This window comes from Anneissia japonica, unplaced genomic scaffold (assembly GCF_011630105.1).
Source record: "Anneissia japonica isolate Jap-2015-1 unplaced genomic scaffold, ASM1163010v1 scaffold3334_len1275209_cov185, whole genome shotgun sequence".
Classification (NCBI taxonomy): Eukaryota; Metazoa; Echinodermata; class Crinoidea; order Comatulida; family Comatulidae; genus Anneissia; species Anneissia japonica.
Window position 1 is genome coordinate 351,471 of NW_022738561.1, and position 20,141 is coordinate 371,611.

Sequence of the window (20,141 nt, forward strand, 5' to 3'; positions counted from 1 at the left end):
ATTCAAGATTATCATTTTAATCATACTGTCAAGAAAGGAGCGTTTATGTCGCAGCCTTGTTCCTACCAATCCTTTTACCACTATACTCAAGGATCGTATTGTCAAGTTTTTAGAACTAAATCGACATCGCTCCTGGCAGAGTATTGATTGTGCTAGAAAATGTGTCCAGCTCTGTCTGAAACAAAGTATCTAGCAAGTGTGTGGACACGATACGAAGAACAACAATTACATTATACATGAGGAAATGTAACAGCAACCACCTACTCATTTCCAAATATAATATATATTATGACCAATGGCCATCTGAAGCATAGGCAAATTTAAGTGTTTCACAAGATACAAGCACATACCTTTGATACCTATGTTGTACTTTTCTTATAATTTCATTCTTAACAAATAGTAATAAAATAACATTTATGTACCTACATCTTATAAGACACAGTATTGTACAATGTACAACAGCAGTTAAACTACTGAGGGATAAAGAACAAGTCTGATTCCAAATATATTTTAATTGTTTTCTGTAGCACTAATGCATATATAATATGAGCTATTGTTTGACATTACCACTCACTTAAGCATCACTTAAAGAAAATTTCGCGAGTATTAGACTGGATGAGAGCAAAATGGATTTTTCCTGGACACCCAACAAAAGCTCAAAAATATATTTTCATTGGGTTTTATAAAAAAAATAATAATATGCTATATACCATTTTACAATGTTTTATTACCAATAGGCCTATATATTACTGTATGTTAATCTTACTTTAATAATACTCTACATTAATAATAGGCAGTACAGCAATTAGAAAAAAGTAATGGCTATTTACACATTGGGGCCTGATTATGAGACAGTGTCACGATTTCAAAATGAATTTTAAAATTCTGATAGTCTTTGTGACTCATCTCTTTCCTATTGGAACCAGCACTGAATTGTTCTATTATCTACCAAAACCTTCTTTTTTTTTAAGTCATGGCCTCCATTTTTTTTTTAGTTGTATATGTTCTATGCTACTGTGGCACATCCACCTCAGTCTCTCATTCCCTTCCCATCTTTTGAAGCAAATAAATACTGAGTCAATTTTTTTTTTTTTTTTTAAAGAGAGGCACTATTGGCTCTACAATTAAATTGAAACACATCATCATAGAAATTTTGATAATAAGAATATCATGGGTCACAAAAGAATTGACCTTTCCTCTAAGCCCCGCCCCCTAGATATTGTTGCTAACGTCCCACAAAATGAGTGTTAAAACATAAGCTGTTCTCTGATTGGTCAGTTGGTAAGTTTGATTGACACTCCAGAAAGCTTCCTTAAAAAAAAATTGCTCCAACCAAGATGAGTCTGATTGAGCGGTAAACTCCCTGTCAGGAATCCTGGACACCTTGTGAAGGACTTTGGACCCTCTGCCTTTGGACACATCATCATTTTATCTCTGGCACCGCAGCTGAAGGTATCATGTACAGTATAACTTATACTTTACACAACCTTTGGCCCAAATTGCTGGATAGTATCAACCTACCCACAAATTACAATGTTTACTCATTTAATTAAATTCCACATATTGTCTAATGGAAATATATTCCCTTATCAATCAATTACTAATCACTTATTTCGGAGAAGGCGCTTTCATACACCAACTCACATGACTGTACCATAGAACTCATCTGTATGCTATGCTGTGATTGGTTCCTGCGGATTGTAACGCCTCTTGACCACATATACCTTCTGGCTTGATATGGTGACCATGTAGAGAAATTCTTCAAAGACAACTAAAAAAAATCAGAAATTATTGACAGAAACCAACAGATTTACATACATGTATAACAAACAGCAGTAAACTCAACTATGGTACAGTAGAACCTCGATTTTACGTACGGTACGGGACCAGAGGGCGTACGTAAATCGGGGGATTCGTAAAATAGAGGTTGGGTTAAATTTGTGGTAACCTTTGACCTAATACGTACGTAACGCTCAATAAACGTATGTACGAACGAACGATGATACCTAGGCTAGACCTAGCCTCTAGGCCTAGGCCTAGGAATAAAGCCATGTGTTTAGTATTAGTGTTTAGTAGTGTTCTTCCTTGGTTTGCCCATGGAGGTATTATTGAGAAGGAGATCACTCGGCAAAGCTACGCGCACGCAGCGCTATGCAAATGAACCAAGATCAAAAGTTGCCGCAGCGCGTAAAGAACGTTTGCGCGATGCCTTTGAAGTCCCATGTGTTCCCCGCCAAAAAATTGAACATGACGAAATGGAGAGCACCTTCTTTTCTCAATGCGCACTACATACTGTCAATCACTATGGCTGCGCAATCTTTTTTATTTTGAAGCTGATACATTCATCTCTCATAAAATATCAAACATATTAATATTTAGACTGGATGAGAGCAAAATGGATTTTTCCTGGACACCCAACAAAAGCTCAAAAATATATTTTCATTGGGTTTTATAAAAAAAATAATAATATGCTATATACCATTTTACAATGTTTTATTACCAATAGGCCTATATATTACTGTATGTTAATCTTACTTTAATAATACTCTACATTAATAATAGGCAGTACAGCAATTAGAAAAAAGTAATGGCTATTTACACATTGGGGCCTGATTATGAGACAGTGTCACGATTTCAAAATGAATTTTAAAATTCTGATAGTCTTTGTGACTCATCTCTTTCCTATTGGAACCAGCACTGAATTGTTCTATTATCTACCAAAACCTTCTTTTTTTTTAAGTCATGGCCTCCATTTTTTTTTTAGTTGTATATGTTCTATGCTACTGTGGCACATCCACCTCAGTCTCTCATTCCCTTCCCATCTTTTGAAGCAAATAAATACTGAGTCAATTTTTTTTTTTTTTTTTTAAAGAGAGGCACTATTGGCTCTACAATTAAATTGAAACACATCATCATAGAAATTTTGATAATAAGAATATCATGGGTCACAAAAGAATTGACCTTTCCTCTAAGCCCCGCCCCCTAGATATTGTTGCTAACGTCCCACAAAATGAGTGTTAAAACATAAGCTGTTCTCTGATTGGTCAGTTGGTAAGTTTGATTGACACTCCAGAAAGCTTCCTTAAAAAAAAATTGCTCCAACCAAGATGAGTCTGATTGAGCAGTAAACTCCCTGTCAGGAATCCCGGACACCTTGTGAAGGACTTTGGACCCTCTGCCTTTGGACACATCATCGTTTTATCTCTGGCACCGCAGCTGAAGGTATCATGTACAGTATAACTTATACTTTACACAACCTTTGGCCCAAATTCCTGGATAGTATCAACCTACCCACAAATTACAATGTTTACTCATTTAATCAAATTCCACATATTGTCTAATGGAAATATATTCCCTTATCAATTAATTACTAATCACTTATTTCGGAGAAGGCGCTTTCATACGCCAACTCACATGACTGTACCATAGAACTCATCTGTATGCTATGCTGTGATTGGTTCCTGCGGATTGTAACGCCTCTTGACCACATACACCTTCTGGCTTGATATGGTGACCATGTAGAGAAATTCTTCAAAGACAACTAAAAAAAATCAGAAATTATTGACAGAAACCAACAGATTTACATACATTTATAACAAACAGCAGTAAACTCAACTATGGTATTGCCAATGTAATCTCTAATTAATTTAGACTAAAACTGTAGTTCTAATATCTTTTAAATATAGGATTTCTTTTCTTATTTTACAGTAAAACCATAGCATTCACACTATTTAACTTCCTTCCTTTAAATAGTTATAATCTTGTGAAATATGAAATTTCTTCTTTAAGCTTCAAAACACAGTAGCATGGTTTTTCTATCACAAAATACTAAGTTCTCTCTCTGATATGCATTGTCAACAAGACATAATTTAAAAACCCTAGATTATAAAAACAAAAAGTGATCAACTCAACTACCTTTAGCACCTCTAGCATAAATGTATTCCATACAAATTACAAATTATTTTAATAAACAAATATTTTGTTTTAATAATTAAAAAAAATTTAAAAAATAAATATATTATAGGATTTATTTCTTTACAAACCTGATAACTTTTTGAAGTGTTCTTCCTTATCATTTGCGAAGTGAATTTGGCCTGCCATTTGCACCATCGTCATCAGTATTCCAGCCGTCCTCTCGTCATTCTCCATCTCACCTGAGCTCTGTTTACAAAAGGCAATCAACCATGTTGAAGTGAATGCAACAGTGTGTTATCATTTCAACAATATATGCATACTGTAGAATATTTGATAACTATAACATGCAGCTTCTTTATACTTAAGGAAAGACAACGTAAGTGTAGACACAAAAATTAAATAAATATAAACACAAAAATTAAAATAAATTTATACACATAACTAACACAAGTGTAAACATAAAAACAAAAATAAAATTTACCATGTTCTTTACTCTTTAAGGAAAAACAACTTAAGTGTATACACAAAAATAAAAAGTGTAAAAATAAAAACAAAATTAAAATTTACAGTGTAAGTAGGCAGAAACAAGTAAAACTGATCACAATTTTGCAGCAATCAGTAATTCTTATCCATCATCTCATTGGAAACAACCGCATTTGACATGCAGCGTCAGTGTAAACATGTAATTGAGCCAGGGTCAAGACAATCCCAGTGCTGTTCCCAATCCCAAAGTGTAAACTAGGAAGATTAATGGTGGTTATAATTATAATGTTAATGATGATGGTGGTGATCATGAATGTAATATAAGTAATGATGGTGATAATTTTGGTGTGACGAAGATGATGATTTTTAATTAATTCTATTTAATAAAGTAAACTCTGATAAATTATGATGACAAACTACTTTTTTACAGAGCCTTTAACTGTGAATATGGATATGATTACATTTTTTTTCATTTCTTCATTCTGAATACAAAAATTATATTCAAGAATAAAAACAACTATATAAATATATGAAACCACTGTCTAAATAGAACAATATACTGTATCTTATTTTAAAAAATCAAAGAAATTTTAGATTTATATCTCATGAATATGATAATGATAGTGAAATGACAGTTTTGACAATGACGATATTATGGAAGGGAAATGATTGATAAACTCATAAACAATAAAACAATTTTAGATGTTGAAATGTGAAGACTTACTGCCATAACGGCACCATCACTTTTCATGATGAGATAGCCGAGCTGGTCTGGTATTCGTTCAAGATTATGTGGCCCTGGTCCACTCTACGAAAAACAAAAATACCAGTGGTACACTAATATTTAGTTACAGAATTATTCAGTATTTAAAATATAAATTGTTATTTAAAGTAAACGTGATACAAAACAATACAACATATCTGGATAATATTTATAAAATATTGCTTTGTAAAAATTATATAAATAGGTAAATGTTTTTGTATTATTCATTGTTCAGTTATATCAGGGAGTTGTATCTTCAATCTTTCATCTTGTTATTACTAGTATAAAATAACTATATTTATTTTACTAATTTATTACATTCGAAAATCTCAGGGGTATGTTTAAATTGAACCGGCACATAGGGTACAGTAAGTCAGCGATCAATTCCTCTCTGCCCTGGGTCACTGCTAGTATGGCGTACGTGGCCCATCCATTTGAATGAAACTGGTGCTGTTGGGCTTAGGCCAAGGCCCAAGGCACCAAATCCAGGAGTAGCCATATCGATACTAAATTGGCAAAATTGCTGGGTCAAAACGTCATATAGTTTCCTATTCAAATCTTAAACAATTAAAATATTGCATACCATTGCTAGATTCTTGTCTCTCTATAAAACAAATACCGCTTTATAAAAACTGTTTTGTTTCGACCAGAGACAATGCTTTTGATATTTTATTCAACAAAACTGACACTGTGCTAGGCTTTCGGTTGTTGTTGTGTTCCATACGGAAAAAGCACATGATGTAGGTGTCACCTGATAGTGATAATAGAGTTTATTATCCAGACGCATTGTTTCTTATATGCAATTACAAGATAGCAAACTGCTAGACAGCATGTTAAATAAAGACTACTTATGTCAAAGTTTACTGAGAGGAAGAACTACACCGTAAATAAATGTTGCGGATATGGTGCTTTCTGACGCTAAAATCTTCTTAATTTGATCTTGTTTGGCCTAAGAAATGTTCAATTCTGAAAGTATTGGAAGGCTTGTGCATGTAAATCTTGCAACACAGCAGGTGTGCTATTTGTATTTACAATGGTTATATATAATATAAGGCATCATGCTTTAAATAGATCTGTTTAGGCCTAGCCTAGCCTACGCGGTACGAACGATTGAGTGTACTACCGCCGCCGAGACCATCACCGTCCTGAGAAGTGGCCTAAGCCCGTAGAAGAGCCTGGCCTCTCTCCAATGGGCGCTATCTACAAATTGAAGTCTAGGGCATAGGGACTAGGCTAGGCTAACATACCTCAACGTGGTCTAGGCCTATGCCTAAGTTAAATGTTTTGAACATGAATTATGAATTATGAATATGGTTTATGAATGAATCAATAATGGTATATGAATGAATGAATTATGGTTCATGAAAAATAATTTTGAATTATGAAAATGAAAGAAAGTGTCCTGTTTTGTAAATTTATAGCAATGGCTATTGTTACACCAGCCTTATTAAACGAATTCTAGAGTGGATTTCAGCCTTCTTGCCCTCTACAAACTTTCCTCCCTAACATAGGGGACGAGATTGTAAGGGGTGAGTTTGCTAGGAAGTGTTTTGACTCTTCCCCATAGAGTTACATGATACTAGTAATACTAAAACATGCAAAGGCTAATACTTGGCGCATATATTTAGACAAAGAAATCTTAAAGTAAAGGGCCATTCATGAAAAGTTAGGATAAGTTAGACACTGTTTATACCTAGTTTTTGCACAATTTTTATTGCATTCCTAATGTATCACTGGGCAAAAAATACATTTCCTATCTATACCCACCTAAAATTACTAAAAAATCAACCTATAATTATAACTTTTTAATTCATGAATTGATTTTTCTTTTTTCCAGCGACGGCTTCGGCATTTGCGAAGTTTATCTGCAAGAAATATTCAGGCAGATAAATCTAATGGAGAAAAGGATGCATTAATGGAAACTTACTTCACACTACACACATTCACTAGTCAACAAGGTGATTATGCAGAGCTAATTAATTATTAATTTTTCATCAACTGATGCTGATCAGGATGCTGTATAATTTAATAGCCAGTCAGCGACTAGGGCATATTCTCATACTGGAATTTTCTGTGCTGGTTTGACGTTAAATTAAATAAATAAAAACTATTTATTGATTCATTGACCATCTTTATAAAGCATCGTAATCAATGCTGATATTGTTGATCAATCCAGACCCTCACACCTAATATGAATTTATAAAATAAAAAAACATTTATTTACAGTATATTTTCAATTTAAGTTGCATACCTAAATATATTAACATAAACAACAATTTGTACAGAACCCAATCCACTTTTTTGTTTACTTCCTATCTGCAATTTTTATTTTTATGTTTGTAAAGGTTGATAAAATGATATGTGTACTTTTTTTGATATTTCAGCAATCTATGTCAGTGAAAAGATACTAGATTCTTTGGTAAGATTTGATTAATTACTAAGTGTCTGAAATATTTTATGTAATTTGTTTAGTTTTCATTTATAATTTACTGACCAAAATATAAAGTGGCTATGATAAAAATTAGAAAAAAAACCCTAATATGAAAATTTAATAATATTATCAAATAAGATTCAATGTGACATAACAATTAAGTTTTCAGTGATTTACGGATTTCTAAATACAAATATTCTTTTCAGTTTTTCACTTTATTTCACAAGGCGGATTATTTTAACAGTTGTTCCAATAATGCTGGCACAAATGACTTAACTAACTGACACATTACCATTAATTCTCTTTTTCTTTCTAAATATGAATCAAATTAGTGTAGTAGTGCAAGATTTGACCCTTGACCTTTAAATATACAGTCGAATATGGTTGTAATATGCCCGCCTTCATTTATCTTATCTGTTTCTTTCATGCTGTTTGAAGGTTTGCATGGCGAAGTAATGATATATACACGATACAAATCAACTTTTTTGTCAAGAAATAAATTCTGAGATATTTTTTGCACATAACATAGAATTGTTTATAAATGTAATAAATGTCAATTAAAAATTCCTTAGTAAATATAAATTGGAGTTTGTGTAGTATATATATATATGCTTGCGGTACACCACGTAGATAGTTCTGAAAAGACAAGCAACAGTTCTTTTCAGAACTATCTACTTGGTGTACCACAAGCATTAATATAAATGCTTCCTTCATCATATTGTAAGTTTTTATATATTCTGCCATTGTTAACAATAAAACTGAAAGTAATAAAACCTGAGTTTAGTACTGACGAAACATCAGTTTCCTTTTTACAACCAAAACAGATGTTTTTTCTGGCCCTTAATTCTAAGGTTTTGTATTGAAAGAATTGGATTGGATTGGATTTATTCGGTGTAAACACCAAGGATAGCCCACGAAAGTCTAGAAGAAGACTTATTTCCAGTGGGGTCCAAGCCTCTTAAATAAAAATTTTAAAGACATTTTTCAAGAGATTTTAATAATACTTTTTATGATCCATTGCATAGTTATTCTTGAAGTATAACATTGTACATTCTGTGACTAATAAACATTGCTATATGTATTTCTTCACTTTGAATAATTAGTGTGTAGGACTTTCATATGTACAATCATCAAATCATTTCATAGCATTTTTTGCCATGGTCAAGGGAATTCTAAATAAAAAAAATAGAAACAAACTCTCAAATTCAGAAAGTATGTTTAATTGTTTTTTTTTTTCTTAAGAACCCAACATGGAGAAGTTTTGACCTGTCCAGATCATGTGATGATGTTGATACCGCCCTCCCTGGGCTCATGGTTCGGGTGTGGGGCGGTAGGAACGAACAGTTCAAGCTGATCATAGAGTGGAAAGTGGACTTGCAAGGGTTACGCTATCTAGGAGAATACGTAAGAAAGATCATCTTTTTACAGTTTCAAATTCTATTGGTGGATGTGGTGATTGTGTTGGTAGTGATAATATTATTTGCAATAATGAAATAATACAATGAACAGATGATAATAATTATGATGATGTAAATAAACCACGATAATACAGGTCTCCCTCCAATTAAAGACCACTTTTGGGACTGGGGTTTCCATGGTCCTTTAGCAGCTTTGGTTTCTAAGTAGAATAATAAAGATAAAGGACATTTGTTAATATTGAACCACAGAAAAGCAGTCTTTAATTGGATGGTCTTTAAATAGAGTTAGACCTGTATTTTATTTATGAAAATTTGGATCAAACATGGAGAAAATAGATAGCCATATAACCAATATTTCAGCCTCTTAAACTGTAATAATAATAATAATGTAAACAATAATAATATGTTAGTAAAAACAATTATGGTGTTAACAGTGCAAGAGAAGAAAATCATCAATATACACATTAGTAAAAATATATTTTCAAATTTAATTTGTTTACAGATTAATAATGACAATTTAAAGTACCATCCAAACTCACTGATATTTGGAATGTTTGATGGATTTTATGGAGCTTCAGAAAAGGACAGGACAATAGTAAGTAATGCTAATTATATAGAAGTTATTTCAAACTGAAACTGGGCTTGTATTAGAACCACAGCTAAGGACCAGCGCTTTCCAAAACTAAAAAATTGCTAAGGAGGAGCCAAAACAATGATTTGTATGATGATTTTAAAGCCATTTTCAAGATTTAATTAATAAGTTTGATTCCTTTTCCAAGGTAAGTGATGGTAATTTTTCAAAAGTTACAGTACTTTGGAAACACATCCACTATTTTTCATACCTAATCACATAAATATGTAAAATATTGTTTACTATTTATCTATTTAGCAAACATATGGAAGTGGTGTTGACGAAAAATTAGAGGTAGAGCAGAATTCTGTAAGCTTGAGTTACACAACATATTCCCTTTCAAGGTAAATTATACATTTATATTTTCAATATTATTAATATTTTTTGTTTCTATAATGATGGGGGAATGTTGGGCACATGTTCACTGACTCAATTTGTCTTAGACTATGGAAAAAATGTAGTCCCCTGGGCTTCCCTTCCTCCATGGCCCAGTGGGCCTTTTTCCTGTGGTCTTGCAAAATGTGATGTGAGTCATCTTTCATATGTTGTCATGATCCCAGTAGTCCTGACAAGTATGGTACAGCTGTGGTTGACACCCTGTGGTCCTGCCAAGTGCAGTCTGACCCCCAGTTGCCTGCACCCTGGAATCGAACCCCTATGACCCTGTCCTTGTTTTCCCCAGTGTTTTTGAACCTTCTAATCCTACCTCATGTTTTTTTTTTTACATATTTAAGGGTTAATTCATAATTTAAAGTTAAATATTTTGATTATTTTGCAGAGTCCATACAGCTCAGCGTGCAATAAAACAAACTCAAGTTTCCGTTGGTAAAGTTCAACAAAAAATAGAGCAACAATTACAACAGTCGCAACATAAGACACAAATAGTAAGTATATAAATTGGATTTGGACTTTATATCATTAGGCCGAAAGAAAAATATTGTGTTGCAATTTAAAATGAAAAGAAAATCTGGGATTATTAGCTGTGCTAAATACTTACGCTATTTTATACACACCAAATAAATCCAATCCAATTTTGTCCAGTTTTCAGAAAAGGAATCATTAGCATTAAGGGTGTCCATGTTAAGGAATGAAGTTCGCCATCAACGAAAGCTACTGAAAGCTGAAAAAGAAAAGGCTGATGTCTCAGCGACTTCATTAAAGGACAAAGGTAAGGCCTGCAATTACAAGTTACATCAGAAATAAATTTAATATTCAGAAATCATGGTATTTAAACATCTTAGCACTGTGACCTCAGTCAAGAGCTCTGATGGCATATTTGTCTCTAGCAATGCTGCCACCACAAAGAAATCTGAATCTAAGAAGAAATTGTTATAGCACCTTTTGCCAAAGAACACAACATACTCATAAATTTTCCTTGTCAGTGTATTCATAAGCCATCGTGCATGTTGTTCAACCTTCCCATACCAGTTTTGGAGTATTTAAGTTGTAGCACACAATGGTCTAAGCTCCACCCCTTGGATATTGTTGTTAAGGTCCCATAAAATACATGTGAACATGTGCATATGTGGGAATACACCTGCTCTGATTGGTCAATTGTTAAGTTTGATTGACACTCTGGAAGGGTCTGTTATCTTCACCCAGACACATTCTGTCACCTACAGTATCTATATTGGGTCATGGAAGTTTCCAGAAGATCTGAATTGTTGGTCTTTAATCCCATAACCATGGCTGGTGAAACGCTGTCTTTAAGCACAGTGACACTGATAGACCAGATGTTGCTATATATCTGCCTTAATTTTTTTTAAGATTTAATTTTAAATTAATGCTTTTTCCACATAGTAAATAAGTTTGCCACAACTAAGGAGAATTTTAAGAAGGATAAGGAACGGTTGAAGGAAAGAAAAGCCGAGTTGTATAAAAGAAGGTAAATATACTATTTCTGTTGTTTCAAACTGATGAAAAATTAATAAAATATGTTTTTTTAAATATTGATTGTGATGCAGATATTAATATGCTTCAGTTTTTTTTTTTGTAGAGAATTGTTGAGTGAAACAAGTCGAAATTTAACAACAAGAAAACGTCAGCTGATTGGTGAGTTATCTGACATTTATCCAATCGTAGAGCAGCAGGATCACACCTATTCCATTCTGGGAGTTAAATTACCTAATGCAGAGGATTATCCAGGTAAGAGGGATGGTGGTGTATTCATATTTGTGATGACCATTGTGGTGGTGGTAATGGTGATGGTTGTGGTGGTGGTCATAGTGATGACGGTGGTGGTAGTGCTGCATCGGCTGACATTTGTATAACCACTTGCTGTCTGCCGATTGTTTGTGGATGGATGAGCAGATCATCATTTAGAAATAATCGATTACAATACGTTCAACATGCAATTGCATCAGCTGGCATCTGTCGGTGAAGTGTGTGCCAAAAATTTATCCAGCCTTCCAATTAGGTTCAGAATAAAATAAAGTAGAGCAGCTTAGCTCAGTGCAGAGAGCAGATTAGCTCAATCAGCTAAAATGGTGGTAGCCACTGTGTGTGCGTTGGTCCTGGGTTCAAATCCCATCGCTGATCTCTCTTTGTATCCTCCTCCAGCTGGAGGGTTGGTTACGATAGCGCACCATTTTTCTGATTAGACATTTAAGTCATTAGTCCTGTGTGCATTATGGCCCATGTGCACATCAAAGAATGCTATACACTTCGGAAAAGAGTAGGGAATTGTCTCTCGGTGTACTGCCGTATTACTTCTTCAGACTTTCGTTGGTTATCCTTGGTGTTTACACCGAATAAATCCATCCATCCAAAATAAAATATGTAAAACGTATTGTTTATTCTAGGCACAGACGACATGACGATTGCAGTCGCCCTCGGCCACACTTGTCACTTGCTGCAGATGATATCGCACATACAAGTCGTACCCTCACGGTATCCCATGATGCATCTCAGCTCCCGTTCCGTCATTAAAGATCATATAACCAAAGTGCTTGCCGATAAAGATAGAGAGTAAGTAAAAAAACTAAGTTCAACACAATTTAGCTTTTGCTGGTTCAAAGACTTTCCTAAGAAAAGAATTTAATTTGTCATCAAAAAAAGGTTTTATGCAAAGAATATAAAAAACGTTATATGCGATGAACACTTGAAATAATTTCTATTTTAGTCTTTATAAAAAGCTGATGAATTAATTACTGTATACTTTTGTAAGTTTGGATTTTGTTATTTTTCTGTTTTCTTAGTTTTCCCTTATATACAAAAGGCAAGGAGCGTTTTCAGTTCCGGTATGCTGTTTATCTGTTAAATCGAAACATCGCACAATTAAGGTATTCGCTTGGGCTTAGTACTTCCGACCTGAGAGCTACGTTGCCGAATCTGAAGAGTCTTCTTGAGATGAAGTGGGGAGTGAACATGTAAGTACAATACTTCCACGGCTTAAGTGGAGGAATAAGTAAAGAAGTTTGATCTTCACTAAATAGAACAATAACCTTTGTAATTGAGTTGGTGTGATTTATTTAGTTAAGTTTTAAAAAAATGACTGTAGGATAATTTACAAACTTTGAATAAATTTTTCCATTTGGGTTCCACAATCAAATACAGCAGCTTTAATGGGTCATGACCTCATGTTACATCATTCCATTCTTGCTGTTTTTTTACTGTTAATGTTGTTATTGATCATTGGTGTTTAGGAGTTACACCTCATTCTTTATTTCGTTAGAGAATTTGATACAGAAGATGAGGAAGGGGAGGATATCATTAGTGATGACCAATTAATGGATGATGAGGAAAGGTGATCATACAAATGAGCTTCGCATGCAGCGTCACAGGCTAGCCTAGTGATTGCCATATGCATGCTTGGGAAGTAGGGGAGGTGGTTTATATGATCAAATGACTTTAGTCAATCTTTTTACAAAAGGGAAAAGATGTTTCTTAATTCATTGGGAATTTCTTAAAAACATGGTATCAGAGAGTTTAATTCTTTAATGGCATGAGAGTAATTAAATCATGTAAATGCATGATGGATGAAATTGGGTTTTATATGAATGAGTAGTTTAAATCAATATTTGTATGAATGGGGAAGATGTTTAATTGATGGAATGGCTTGGCAGCATGGCACAAAAAAGCTTTAATTTCAACACTTAAGTGTGCATGGAGGTTAGGAGAGGTATTTTATATTAAATAAATGATTTGAATTATCCATTTTAAGAAGAGGGTGGGTGTTTAATTGAAGGCATTGCTTGAAGGCATGGTATCAGAATGATTTCAACATTGTATGAAGGTATCATGATAACACCATGTAACACTTCCAAAGCTAAAGCTTGGCTATGCTTGAATAATGCATGATATCACTGTTCAGTGTCATTGAAGACAATGGTTAAGATAATTCCTAAAATTCGTAGTTGAAATTGATAATTTAATTTCAATTCTTTAATTTGAGACTATTTCTTTAATTGTTATTTTTTATTGTATTTTAAATTAAAGTAAAATAATTTTCATAAAATAGTACTGATCTATATTGTAAATACAGGTCTGCTTCCAACTAAAGACTACTTTTGGGATCAGGTTTTGCATGGTCTTTAGCAGTTTTTGTCTCTGGACTAATGAAGATAAAAGACAGTTGTTTTATATTTGGCTACCACAGAAAAATGGTCTTTAATTGGAGGTGATCTTTAATTAGAGGAAGATATGTACTGTAATCGATGATATGAAGACCAAGGATTGTTTCTAACAAACATGAGTTCTGGTTATGTCTTCACAAGAACAAATAGTGTTGACTGTCTTTGGGTGATGATATGTATTAGAAATGTGGATGATATGAAGAACAAGGATTGTTTCTAACAAACATGAGTTCTGGTGATGTCTTCACAAAAACAAATAGTGTTATTCAGAAAATTGAATTCAATAAATTAAAGTCGAATCATATTTTCAAAAATATGACTTGCACCAATGAATAAGGTTTTTGATTTAAAAAATTAGATTGCAATTGTTCTTTAAAAGTGAAGTCAAGGAGGGCAACAGGATTCTGATGACATCACTTCCTTTTTATGACCTTTGCCACTAAGTACTTCCACCTCCTTTTTTTCTGCTTTCTATTCACTGAATGTGGAGGTTTTTATACTGTAATAAAATTGACTGATGATGATAATATAATACTAGATTTAATGAATGTCACAATGCACGTCATGAAAAACAAAGAACCTTGGATGATTAGGAAATATATAGTGAAAGGTTATTACAACTCAATCATCCTTATTAAATAATGATAATTAAATATTTAGTCAGAAAAACTTTAACTGCATTCTTTTTCTTTCTTCCAGTGAAAATCCAAAATTAACAACTATTTATCAAGATCAACGGAAGCATGCTTCTGTTGCAACTGGTACACAGAGCAAAGTACGCGAAACACCACAGTCTCTTGTTAACAAACCCAATACAAGTGCAAACCAGAACGGAAACTCTCTGATATCACCACCTCCATCATATGAATCAAGCATGAAAGGATACACAAATCCTGCCAATGCTCCTGCCAAACCAGCTTTTTCCGGTAATCTGGGGAACCAGAATAATGAAAATGTAAAAGAAGACACAAACAATAAGAAATTACTGAACTCCTCTGATCAGGTTGAACCTGCCAACTCAGTACAGAGTCTTTGTAGAGATGCTGTCATTGCAGACAATCATCAAAGTAATGGTATCATAGAGGGCGCTGATGCCATTAATTCTGATCATGTAGTTTTAACAGAGAACATGTCTGGTCAAGAGACAATAGAAGCTAATCTGACAGGCCAATTGAACCAAGACGCATCTGAAGGTGCAGGTGAGATCTTCCACTTCGATGACATCCACAGTCGAGCAGATGCATTACAGCATCACCGACAGAGCTTCTCAAGTTTCAGAGCAAGTTCAGATGTCGTTAGCAAGAATAGCAAGGAAAACAAGAAATTATGATAGTATTTTCCAATTATTAATGTTAAAACAGATGCCACTGCAGGAGTGTATCCAGGATGTTTCTGCATGGTGCATGCAGCACCAATCGAGGACTCTGGTCAAATGGGGACGGTGTAGAGGGGTGTCCCCTTCCTTTTAGTTGGGTCCTAGGAGTTATGGCCACTTGAAACTTTGGAATTTTAGCCATTTTAATCTAAACTATTTTACGCTTGGTTAGATTCCTCTTTTGCCACTCCCTGGATCCATTGCATTCCTAAACAAGTAATTAAAATAGCTTTTAATGTAATCATAATCAGCATCTTCAGTAGTAAATTATACATAAATGTATTTTAATGATTTTATGTTACATTGTAAGAATAACTACAAAATGGGTCTGTTTTCCTATTCTAAAAATAGATTGTAGCCTATTTGAAGCATGCATGACACATCCTCAGATTTCAGAAGAATTGTAACCAAATTTGGCACTTTTCGTGTCAACATTTTAATCCTATTATTCATAGTATGTATTAGTATGGTTCAGCCAGGATGTGGCTCCATTTAATGTTTACTAGCCAGCCATCATTACCTTCCCATCATGCTTTCATTAAATAGTAAACGTTGCAATATTAGGTGTGCTGTAGAACACAAAGCATACCCCAAAAAATCTACTTATAACAAGTTATATAATTAGTTATTTAAGTTGTATAATGTTTGCATTTAATTCATGGGACTTTGCATTATGATTAATATGCTATTTCACCCAGCATGCAAATCCAGGGCAGATCTGGATTCGAAAAAAAATATTTTTGCAATAAAATTTGCAAAATTGATAGTCAAAATGTGCTCCCATCATTCATCTCTTAGGATCTCCTTTATTAAAGTTTGTAAAATTTTGACAAAATTATAATATTAAAAACATAAAATAGATTACCATGCTGACTACACAGAGTGCAACAATTTAATTTTTCCATATTCATTTATTATTTAGCATTTTGAATTACCAAACTTGTAATAATATAATACAAATACAATACTGACCCTATTTACAATGTCAAATAATAAATAAATATTGTTAAAGTATTTAAATTTTTTATTATAATTTAGAATAAAATCTAGACCTAAATATCAAGGAAAACTTTAAATCATGCAAAGAATCATTCAAGTTATCTACTTTCAATGTTACAGTAAAACAATTCAGTTATTGCTATGTACAAAATCTTTAGGCTCTTTCCAGGTTATCAAATTTTCTTCACCAAAAACACTGATTGTATGCCCATATATAGTCACAATGTGCCTATATATGGTCATGATGTGATGTCATCATGACCATACTTGGGCGTCACATGCTTTTGTCAAATAAAATTTTATATTTTGGACAAGGCTTTAAAATGACTTATCCAAAGCATATAGAAAAGGAATTATTTATGCATCTTTTAAGTGGTAAATTTCTCTCTCTATAAATTTTTAATAAAGGTAATTACTTAAATATACAAAGAAATCCACATTTAATTTTTTTCTTTAATGCATTAGAGTAACTTAAACTTATTCTATTGACAAAAATATTTCAACCGGTAGTACTGTAATCAATTTACGGATTTCTATAGCAAGATATTAAGGTTTTAGGGCATTTTCAGATGTTTTGGTATCAACAAGTATTTTATTGTTTATTATGCAACAGACAACTCAGCTGAATCATTACTTAATTTTTGCATAAATTAACATTTAATTATTGTGCGACTCAAGCAAAATTAATCATGAACAAAAAATATTACATTTGTCTCAGAGGGTAAACTGACTGCCATTTCTTATACAATATCTTTGATATTTCAACATTGTTTAAATCTCAAATTTTATTAAATTCCTTATAACAATTATACAAATATTGAAAGCATTTGTACATTATATAATAGGATTACTGTATTGTATTATATTCATTTCCCCCTCCACTTCCCAAAAACAAAATATTGTATATGGTGATTACGATTGTTGTAGAAATACTGTAAAAACAAACCTACAATTTGTTGTTTATGTTGTAAATGTGAATAAATACATGAAAGTTTATAAAGAGTACCATTAAATAAAAAATGTCCATACTACAAACTCTGACTGTTGTTTCATTACTCCACAATGACAATTTTATTTTTTTCCTCAAGCCATATTAAAATGGCAATACAGTGTGGTCCAAACATAAATTGTATTTTAAGCAAATTAAATACAGTACTGTATCCTGTCATTTCTTTCATTAATAATATACAATACTAGCCTTTCTAATGTAGTACAGTACAAGTTGAGAATAACTTTTAATAACTGTTACAACACAATGTCATATATAGTATCTTTTATGTGCAGTTCGATTTTTGAAAATTGATATATAATATATATAATATGCTGGTGACTTTCAACAATGGCAATAAAAGCTGTCATTTACAGTACTGTACAGTACATGTATTGTATGCAATTAGTGATCATACAGACTGTTGTTATTTCGGTTGTGAAAACGAAAATGATTAAAATCTAACATTGAAATTCACAGTGGTAAAGGATAAGTTTGGCCTACATCATTAACAGAACGAATGTTACTCTGTTCTATTTAAACCATGCAAGATTCTCTTGCGCAGTATTCAAAGTTTGCAAACCTGACGTACTGCACATAATGCATGCCTTCTTATTAATCCAGTGGTACTGTAGGAGGGGAATTGCCATTCAAGGAGGGTTGAATGTATGTTTAACTTTTCCAGACCAGATTTTTGGATGATTACAAATCTAAAAGGCGATCATTGATATCAGCTCAAAACTGACCTAAAAAGTATTACGTTGATGCTTTTTATGTACAGTATAACAATAAGTATAACAATAAATCAGTATGAAAAGTGCCAGTCAAATCCTTTGCATGCTAGAGAAAGTGAAATAAACTGCTGTTTTTGAAAGCCTCCCAAGACTAACAAGAAATTTACAACCCTTCCATTAAAACCAGATATATATAAAAATTCCAAAAGCGAAATAAATTGAGTGAAAGCCCTTTCCCAAAAGACAATCCATACAATAGACATAATGTACTGTACAATTTTTTTTTAAAAGAATAAACTGTACTGTAACATTTGTTTTATGTAAGTTGGATGATTCTTTTATAATGAGGCAAAATTTCAAATTCTGCAAGATGTAATGAGAACTCTAGTGCTACTAGGACAGGAAATTCATAGGAGAACAGTTCTTTTCGGCTGACACGGAAACGCTCTTCTATCTCCTTGACAATACTGTCTAAATCAGATCTCCTAACATCATTTAATTTGACAGATAACAGCAATGATGCACCGGCACAAAGTTTTCTATTTTGTTTTTGGATTTTTCCATTCAGAACTAATTTTTCATAGTAGGCATATGCTTGTGCCAAAATGGCAGGTTCCACATTACAATCCATACAAATCTTCCACATGTCTTTTTTTATACTTCTGAGTTTACTCAATGTAAGATTGATGTGTGGAAAACGGTCTGCAAATTGTTCATTCAAATCCTTCTTAAGTTCACTTGGTTTTGTATGCTCTATGATCGACACCATGTATGATGGAAAAGTGAGCACCTTCTTATGTTTGCCAGAACTCAGTTCAGGGTCATCCACTATATTCGGGTCATACAGATGCCCAACAGACAAAACATCATGAAATATATTTTCTCCATCGACAATTTTTGTAGGCGAGGGTGGCAATCCTGCAGTTTTCAGCGGGTGTGTTGTGAACTTTTTAACTGCTGGCGAATGTGGCAGTGGTAAGGTTGATATATCTTGTCCTCCGAAATACTTTGGCTGCATATGCTGCATATGTAAATTTTCTCTTGTAGGTACCAGAAAATGACAGTAAGATACAGTCTTGCCATCACCCTCCACGGTATTCAAACCTACTAACAAATCCTCTGATACAGATATTTGGTGAATGCCAGAATGTTTTCGGGTTCGAGATCTCAAATTTATGTTGGATTCATTTTCATATCTGCCTGTTGATGCTCTCAACCTCTTATTATACGATAAAAATGAAAATATTGCATATGGCGACTTGTGATTCGAAATCAAAACCATCCTGACATTTCCACTGCTACCACCTGATGATGACAATGATGGTACTCTATCTGGTGACACTGCTGAAATTAAGCCTTTTTCTTGAGAAATATGAACTGAAAGTGAACGATTTTTCTGCAAATCGGCGAAGTTACTTTCTTCAATTTCTTCTCTAGTATTACGTCTTTGAAAGACACGCGTTAAGCTTGTATGCTCAGCCTCACGCGCCTTGTCCCATGCTTCGTCCTGAACTCGGTGGACTAAAACCTCCTCAGACCCAACATGATGCCTTGCCCTAGCCCTGCTGGAGATCTGATGTTCATCAGGACCATCCCCATGCCTGTTTTGATTGTTTGTAAATTCTTCTTCACTCCGGACTCGGTCTTTAATTTTTCCTAAGCTTTCTGAATTCCTCAATGTTAGAACGTCATGACCAGGACCATCAAGTGGAATGTTTGACAAAAATACCAAAGCATCAGATTTTCTCTTTGATTTTAAATGCCTCCTCCGATAGCTTTCTGCCATTGCGGTACTTTTTCACTGTTGTTTTCCGATGTCTCGGTCAAAGG

At 33.5% G+C, this 20,141-nt stretch overlaps 3 protein-coding genes across 6 annotated transcripts; 1 reads left to right on the forward strand and 2 right to left on the reverse strand.

Annotated features, from left to right (window-relative positions):
- Position 1: 1 nt before the first annotated feature.
- On the reverse strand, positions 2-5,898 carry LOC117117608 (ragulator complex protein LAMTOR4-like). Of its 4 annotated transcripts, none has more exons than XM_033261966.1 (5): positions 5,745-5,898; positions 5,123-5,206; positions 4,044-4,161; positions 1,646-1,771; positions 2-1,615 (listed from the first exon to the last, which is right to left on the reverse strand). In XM_033261966.1, exons 1-4 carry the CDS (start codon positions 5,745-5,747, stop codon positions 1,674-1,676), a joined length of 303 nt encoding a protein of 100 aa, XP_033117857.1. In that variant the 5' UTR covers positions 5,748-5,898; the 3' UTR covers positions 2-1,615; positions 1,646-1,673. The 4 variants fall into 4 exon arrangements, with proteins under 4 accessions (XP_033117857.1, XP_033117856.1, XP_033117854.1 ...); XM_033261963.1 differs by lacking the exons at positions 2-1,615; positions 1,646-1,771 and adding exons at positions 3,072-3,385; positions 3,416-3,541 and having other exon boundaries at positions 5,745-5,896; XM_033261965.1 differs by having other exon boundaries at positions 2-1,771; positions 5,745-5,897.
- A 99-nt stretch (positions 5,899-5,997) lies between these two features.
- Positions 5,998-18,590, forward strand: LOC117117604 (UV radiation resistance-associated protein-like). Its single transcript, XM_033261959.1, has 13 exons — positions 5,998-6,174; positions 6,999-7,119; positions 7,546-7,580; positions 8,835-8,996; positions 9,513-9,605; positions 9,900-9,985; positions 10,420-10,525; positions 10,683-10,809; positions 11,442-11,526; positions 11,638-11,786; positions 12,443-12,608; positions 12,839-13,009; positions 14,915-18,590. The coding sequence occupies exons 1-13, from the start codon at positions 6,118-6,120 to the stop codon at positions 15,543-15,545; spliced, it is 1,989 nt and encodes a 662-aa protein (XP_033117850.1). The 5' UTR covers positions 5,998-6,117; the 3' UTR covers positions 15,546-18,590.
- LOC117117607 (CDK5 and ABL1 enzyme substrate 2-like) lies at positions 17,631-20,128 on the reverse strand. The gene has a single exon (XM_033261961.1). It carries the CDS (start codon positions 20,095-20,097, stop codon positions 18,628-18,630), a length of 1,470 nt encoding a protein of 489 aa, XP_033117852.1. The 5' UTR covers positions 20,098-20,128; the 3' UTR covers positions 17,631-18,627.
- Between the last annotated feature and the right edge of the window lie 13 nt (positions 20,129-20,141).